Source organism: Nicotiana sylvestris, chromosome 6 (genome assembly GCF_000393655.2).
Source record: "Nicotiana sylvestris chromosome 6, ASM39365v2, whole genome shotgun sequence".
Lineage (NCBI taxonomy): Eukaryota > Viridiplantae > Streptophyta > Magnoliopsida > Solanales > Solanaceae > Nicotiana > Nicotiana sylvestris.
In genome coordinates, this window is record NC_091062.1 from 54735473 (window position 1) to 54743229 (window position 7757).

Below are 7757 nucleotides of genomic sequence, written 5' to 3' on the forward strand. Positions count from 1 at the left end.
TTCCTTTTTCTTACTTTCGTTTATTTGTAACCATTACGTAAAAATCCCCTCTTATTTGAAGTCTTTATTTGTCTATGTGTTATTTGCACTTAAGTTACAACAATAGCTTGGCCGGGAACCACACTAGTGGATAATACCTTCCCCTTGGGATAATTTCAAGCCCTTACCCAATCTCTGGTTGTTCAAATCAAACCTTTCTTAGTGTCATAATGCACTTAAATCATTAGGTGGCGACTCTTCAATTTTTCAATTCAAACCCAATTCTCGAAAGGGAACGAGTTGTCTCTCAAATGTCACAAACCTGATTTTTGCGAGAAAAAAGGGGGGAGTGACAATCGCACCGGTAGTACAAGTATTGAATGGGTTCAACATGACATGTGAGACAACGAAGGGTGAAATAACCCTATCGGTAAACACAGTCGGGACCACCCAAGAAATAAAATTTTATGTAATCGAGGGGGACATGAGATACAATGCCTTGTTCGGGAGACCATGGGTCCATAACATGAGAGCGGTGCCTTCGACCTTACATCAGGCGTCGAAGTTTCCAACCCCAGGCGGAATCAAAAGGGTCTAGGGGAACAACCGGCCGCAATGGAGATGTTCGCTATCGAGGAAGTGATCCCAGTCCCCGCCACCACAAAATCAAAAGGTGAGGGACTGGTCAAAGAGAAAAGCACCAAATAGTAATCACCGACCCCGACCCCGACCGGGCCAGAGAAATGGAAGGAACGCTCAACAAATGGGGAAGATTTCAGGGTCCTGCGATCCTTCGAAGCACCTGATGATACTGATGCCTCCAAGTCGGCAATCTAGGAATTGGAACAGGTCATACTGATCGAATATCTACCGAACAGAAAGGTATACCTGAGCACGAGGTTAGCCCCTGAGATCAGAAAAAAATTTATTGATTTCCTTAAAGCTAATGCCGATTGTTTTGCCTTGTCCCACTTAGATATAAAAGGGATCCCGTTGGAGGTGACAACTCACAAATTGAGCTTGGATCCAAAATTCCACCCAATCAAACAGAAGAGGAGACCAAAGTCCTAAATCAAGCACACATTAATCAAAGACGAAGTATCTAAACTCTTGAAAATAGGTTCTATTTGGGAAGTTAATTACCCGGATTGGCTAGCTAACGTAGTGATTGTGCCTAAAAGGGGAAATAAGCTTAGAATGTGTGTAGATTATAAGGACTTGAATAAGAAAAGTCAGAAGGATTCATTTCCTTTGCCTAACATTGACCGAATGATCGATGCAATGACCGAGCACGAGATGCTGAGTTTTCTCGATGCATATTTTAGGTACAACCAAATACGAATGGACCCGGGTAACCAAGAAAAGACTTCATTTATAACTAAATTTTGCACCTATTATTATAATGTGATGCCTTTCAAATTAAAAATACAGGTGCCACATATTGACGTCTAGTTAAACGAATGTTCGAGGAACAAATAGAAAAATTAGTGGAGGTTTATATTGACGATATGTTAGTTAAGTCCCTACGAGTAGAGGACCATTTGAAAAATTTGTAGGAAATCTTTGACATCTTGAGGAAATACAACATAAAGCTGAACTGAGAGAAGTGTGCTTTCGGAGTCAGCTCGGGCAAGTTCCTCGATTTCATGGTGTATAACGGGGAAATAGAGATCAACTTGGAGAAAGTAAAATCCATAGAATATATCATCGTAGTTGACAATGTCAAGGTGGTACAGAAGACTGACCGGGTGGATAGCCGCATTGGGTCGGTTTATTTCGAGATCATCGGACAAAAGCCACCATTTTTTCTTATTACTAAAGAACGACTTCTCTTGGACCCTGGAATGTCAACAGGCTTTAGAAGAACTCAAACGATACCTATCAATCCCTCTTTTGCTGTAAATTCTTGAAGGTGAACAAGTAGTTATACCTCTACTTGGCAGTCTCCGAGGTCGCGGTAAGTGTTGTCCTGGTCCAGGAAGAAGAAGGTACATAGTTTCCTATCTATTGTGTTAGTAGAACTTTAGTGATGCTGAAACGAGGTATCCTCACTTAGAGAAATTATCGCTCGCCTTATTAAGCGCATCTAGGAAACTAAAACCGTAATTTCAATGACACCACATATGTGTCGTGGCCCCGTACCCGCTAAGAAATGTTATGCATAAACCCGAGCTCTCGGGTGGACTTGCAAAATAGGTTGTAGAAGTTAGTGGGTATGATATTGAGTACAGACCCCCAACTGCTATAAAGTCTCAAATTTTGGTAGACTTTGTGGCCGACTTTACGCCGGACTTGATCCCTGAGGTTGAGGAAGAATTATTGCTTGCCTCGGGGACTAGCTCGAGGGTGTGGACCTTATTCACAGATGGTGATTCTAATGCCAAAGGGTCCGGGTTGGGAATCGTATTAAAACCACCTACGGGTAATGTAATAAGGCAATCTATTAGAACTGTAAAATTGACTAACAATGAAGCCGAATATGAGGCTATGATTGCAGGTCTAAAACTAGCTAAGAGCCTGGAGCCTAAAGTGATCGAAGACATGTATGACTCCCTCCTTGTTGTTAACAAAGTCAACAGGGCATATAAAGTAAAAGAAGACCGAATGCGGAGATACCTGGATAAGTTGCAAGTGACATTACATCAGTTCAAGGAATGGATACTACAACATGTACTCCGAGATGAGAACAACGAGGCTGATGCGTTAGCTTATCTAGGTTCGTCAGTCGACTACGGTGAATCCTATTCTGGAGAGGTGGTGCAATTGATGAACTCGGTGATAGAGGAAGGTCACACGGAGGTAAACTCAACAAGCTTGACTTGGGATTGGAGAAACAAATACATAGACTACCTTCAGAAAGGGAAATTACCATCGGATCATAAAGAATCTAGGGCCATACGAGCTAAGTCTGCCAGGTTTAGCTTGGTTGGAGGAAAATTATATCGAAGATCGTTCTTTGGACCGTTAGCAAGGTGCTTGGGTCCCGGGGAGACTGAGTACGTGATAAGGGAAGTCCACGAGGGTACTTGCGAAAACCACTTGGGAACAGAATCCTTTGTTTAAAAATTTACCAGGGTCGGTTACTACTGGAAAGAGATGGAAAAAGATGTAAAAAATTTTGTTCAAAAGTGTAACAAATGTCAAAGGCGCACCCCAATAATCTACCAACAAGGGGAGATGCTTCACCCGGTTCTTTCCCCTTGGGAGTTCATGAAATGGAGAATGGATATCATTGGTCCCTTGTTGTGGGCACCTGGCAAAGCCCAGTACATCATACTTATGACCAACTACTCCTCCAAGTTGGTCGAAGCACAGGCGTTCGAGAAAGTTAGGAAAAAAGTGGTCATCGACTTTATCTGGGATCATATAATATGCCGGTTCCGGGTACCGACCGAGATCACGTGTGACAATGGGAGGAAGTTCATCGGCATCAAGATTAATAAGTTCTTCAAAGACCACAAAATCAACAAAAAAGACTATACTACAAAATCTGAAGAAGAGGTTGACCGACTCAAAACAAAAATGGAAAGAAATTTTTCTCGAGGTCCTATGGGCATATGGAACAACTTTGAAGTCGAGTATCGGTGAAAAACTATTCTCTCTAGTCTATGACGCAGAAGCTTTGCTTCCGGTAGAGGTAGGGGAATCGAGCCCAAAGTTTCAATATGCTACAGAGGCATCAAACGACGAGGCCATGGCCACAAGCTTAAATTTGGTAGACGAAAGGCGAGAAGCCGCCCTAGTCCGATTAGCGGCTCAAAAGCAACGAATGGAGAGATACTACAATCGAAGGGCAAACCTTCGATACTTCCAAGTGGGTGACTTAGTATTGAGAAACGTTACACTGAATACCAAGAAACCGAATGATGGGAAACTAGGCTCAAACTGGGAAGGATCGTACAGAGTCAATGGTATAACCAGGGAAAGACTCATACTAGCTCGATTCCGGAAATGGTATATGACTACCCAACAACTAGAATGTGGCACACTTAAAGCGATACTACTGCTAAGGTATGAACATAATCTTCTTTGTGGTTTATTACATTTTGAACTAACCCGCGCAGGTACTCAGTCGAAGTCAAAATCTAAGAATTAAATCTGAAAGCACGTGTTGCACTCTTTTTCTCTTGGACCAATTTTTCCCCAAAGTGGGTTTTATGGCAAGGTTTTTAACGAGTTAATAGTAAGTGTGCTACCCTAGTTTGGAAGACCGATCTAAGACCGCAGATTATGGATCATCCATATCAGATCAATAGTATTCGAGCCCTCAAAATTTAGTCTCGAATACTAAGGGCCCATCACACACTAAGTCAAGAACCAAAGTCCTAAGTTCGAAAATTTAGAGGGAATTCTTATTCGTTATTGAAAGTCAATGCTTGAATATTAGGATTAATTGTAAGGGTCAAATGAACCATGTCTGCATAGCTCATTCTCTTCGTGCCAGATAGCTTTTGTGTCGTCGATTATTTACAAGACATTCAAAGTATTAAAAGAAATTTGCCTTCTATTTTCATCGGTTTGCATCTTCACAAGCAATATTGTTGTTAAAGTTACTTAGAATTAATATTGCATTCAAAACCCTTAAGTTATGGGCCTCCCCGAACTGGGGACTGCTACCCGACAATAAATCGGGGAATTTGGGCTACTAAATCCCGAAGGCACTGAGCCTACTAGGCAGGGCCCAAACACGAAAAGCTACGACCAGCTTAAAATAGCTCGGAGACATTTGAGATAGTACATAAAAAGTAAGGTCCTTAAATACTTTAAACCACAAAAAGATTACTTCAGACCCGATCAAGCTACTCGGTCGTGAATTACGACCGTGAAAAGAGCCACCTTCAGCAAAGAATAATTGTGTCCGGTCAAAATGTTCAAATATTTTAAGAAAGACTTCATTTTTTTATCGGGTCCTCCGAAGTAAAAGAAACTCAGAGTCATTACTAAATCCAGGCCTCATCCGGGCTTTGGTGGAACGAACAGTTTAAGCGATGTCGAATTCTATGCTAAGGCATTGATGGCATATTAAGAAATCCAAAACACAGGTTATAAGTCTTAAATATAAGCAAGTACAGAAAAGTAAAGGACACAATGTGTAGCCAAAGAGAAAATCTTTATATATATTGACCAAAAGGTATTTACAGAGCCACTATGAAACGACCCCAAAATACAAAATATGTAGCTACAAGAAAAGAGAAAAATAAATTAAGGCATTTCCTGCCTTGTCTTCGTCTGAGCCCGACTCGCTGCCCGAACCATCGGGCTGATATCTCGTGCTGGCCTCGGCTTCAAGCCTCTTTGCCTCTTCGGTCTCGGCCGCTAGGTCATTCCCTCGGACATGGATCTCCTCAAGAGTCTCTCTCTGAGGAAGCCTTCACATATTCGATGTTCGTTATTACACGGGCCTCGACTACCTCCACATTGTTCTTGCACTGGCCAACATGTCCTGAACTTCAAAGGCCTTGTTAGAAGCCGCCTCTAATTTGGACTTCAGCGCGGTGTATTCTTACCCGAGAATATCCCGTTCTATAACTGCTGAGTCGAGGTTTTCCTAAAGCTCCTCATTTAGACGAGGCCATTTTTTAGCTTTTTCTCTCATCACCCAAAGTTGTGCTTTACTCAATACCAAATCTTCTTTGGTGGCATCCCACTCTGAGGCCAGTAGATCCATTTTGCCTCTCAACGTCTTAGCTGAGGATTTGACCTCGTCCATTTCAGACCTCATCTGGTCGATCAGGGTTATCTTCTCTTGAAACCTGCGAGGGTTCGATGTTAGCATCTGCGTTTAACTTCTCGTTATCAAACACTCTTACCTTTTTGTCTAGAAGGGTGTGTTCTAGTTTCACCTTCTAGGCCTCCTTTTGAGCTTTATCTAGCTCGGGTTGGAGGGCGGAGTGTCCCTGAGGACTTCATCTTTTTGCTCATAAAGAGCTTTGTACATGTCTCTTTTTCGGACCTGCTTCTTGAGCTCAAACTCAAGTTGACTCTCTTCCATTAGGGACCGGTAGATCTACTCTCATGATGAAGCACCGCCTGAGGCATAAAAGAAGAAAAATCGTTAAAATCGCTTAGGCAAAATGAACTCTTTAAAGATATGATGGGAAGAAAGTTTACCCTATTCAGCGCCTGTTGTGCCTCATTAAAGAGGCTTGGCCCATCTACCTCGTTCATCTTCACTTGGTCATCTATGGTTACCAAGGAACAGAGGTAACTCGCCATACCGACCGGCCCAGATAGCATCCTAGTATCCACCAGTACTGTGAACATGATCTTCTTCTTTCGGTCAGGATCCACACTTGGGACAGGGAACTACTTCTCGAGATTTAGGCTCCAAATCGGCCCACCTGAACCTGGCAGTGCATCCTTTTTTGGAATCTCTAGATGGCCAAAGCCGAAGTAGTCTTCTAGCACGCCGACATTTATGCCTTCGAAAAACAAATTGAGGGCCTCGTCTGCGGCCCCTAATGTCTCAGTCGATTTTTCAGTAATGGCCTGAGCCTCATCTAAAAGAGGATTAATGTGAGACAGAGATTCTGGGAAGTCAATGATGTCGGCAGCCTCTTTCGGAATAGGAGTAACTTCTAGAGGAGCAGTGGCCAGATGTTCCTCCTCGGGATCCTGAGTTGAGGAGGATTCAGCCATACGATCACCCCCCCCCCCTTCCGAGGCTTCATGTTCTTGTGCGACGTTGATTAGCTCATGGACAACGAACTCTATGTCATCATCTTCGGGGTATTCCCTAAGCCAATAGAGAGATTCAGGGCCTTGGACCCTGGTACGAGTACTTTTCTTGGTACTCTTTCTGACTCTGACTACAATCCTCTTATTCTTGGCCATGGAGGGAGCATCGTAGGAGTCAGGGGACCTTTTCTTCTTTCTTGTTTTCTCCTCCTTCTTTACAGAAACTTCAGTAGTAGGTTGTTCCAAAGCAGAGGACTTTTCAAACGGGGATGAGGCCATGTCCTCAGTAATTGCCTGAAGTTTGGTGGTCTTGGGAAAACCTGCGAAAAGAAAGGACTTAGTCTGAATGAAGATGAAATGAAAATGACTTAGAGGGAAATTCAACCAGGAGAAAAGGGAGACTCACCATAGGAACGAGCCTCACATTTGCCTTTGGAAAGCTTGCGCCACACACGCTCTGAATAGGTAAATTGTTTGTAGATTCCCTCGCCTCACTCCCTAAAATGAGGGAACACACCGGGGACTCAGGCGACAACTTCATATTAGAAAAATGAGTATTTAGAAAAGAGGGATAAATTCAAAGGAGTAAATCAAAAGGAAACAAAATTATGTTTTGAGTTCCACTTTTTGGGGAACGATAGGAACTCAGAGGGAATGAGGTCTTCGGTCATTATTCGAAAAAACCTCCCCTGCCAACCTTTGTCCCTATCCTCATCGATGTAGGATAAGGGAGCCTTCTTTGCCCGTAGAGCAAGCTTGATTAACCCCTTGGAAGATTCATAAGCTGTATACGTGGAGCAAATGGTCGATTGTGAACCGGGGCTCCTCCATGTTATTGGCAAAGTGGCAAAGAAGTGTCATGATTATTCAATAGGACGGGTGGATCTTCCTGAAGCAGATCTCGTACCTCTTACACAAATCAAGGACCATCGTGTCATCGGACCGAGCATGAAGAGATACATATAACCTCTTAAGTATTTGTCCATGTGCGTCGTAATTTCCTCATCGGGACTAGGAACAACCACGTTTTGCCTTCCTATTTACAGTCCTCCCGGACCGTTTGGAGCATCTGCTCGGTGATGGAGTAGACATACCTCCAT

At 43.1% G+C, this 7757-nt stretch overlaps 1 protein-coding gene across 1 annotated transcript; it reads left to right on the top strand.

The window, feature by feature from the left end:
• Positions 1 to 1625: 1625 nt before the first annotated feature.
• Positions 1626 to 3042, top strand: LOC138870636 (uncharacterized). Its single transcript, XM_070148460.1, has 2 exons — positions 1626 to 1877; positions 2176 to 3042. Exons 1-2 carry the CDS (start codon positions 1626 to 1628, stop codon positions 3040 to 3042), a joined length of 1119 nt encoding a protein of 372 aa, XP_070004561.1.
• The last annotated feature ends 4715 nt before the right edge of the window (positions 3043 to 7757 follow it).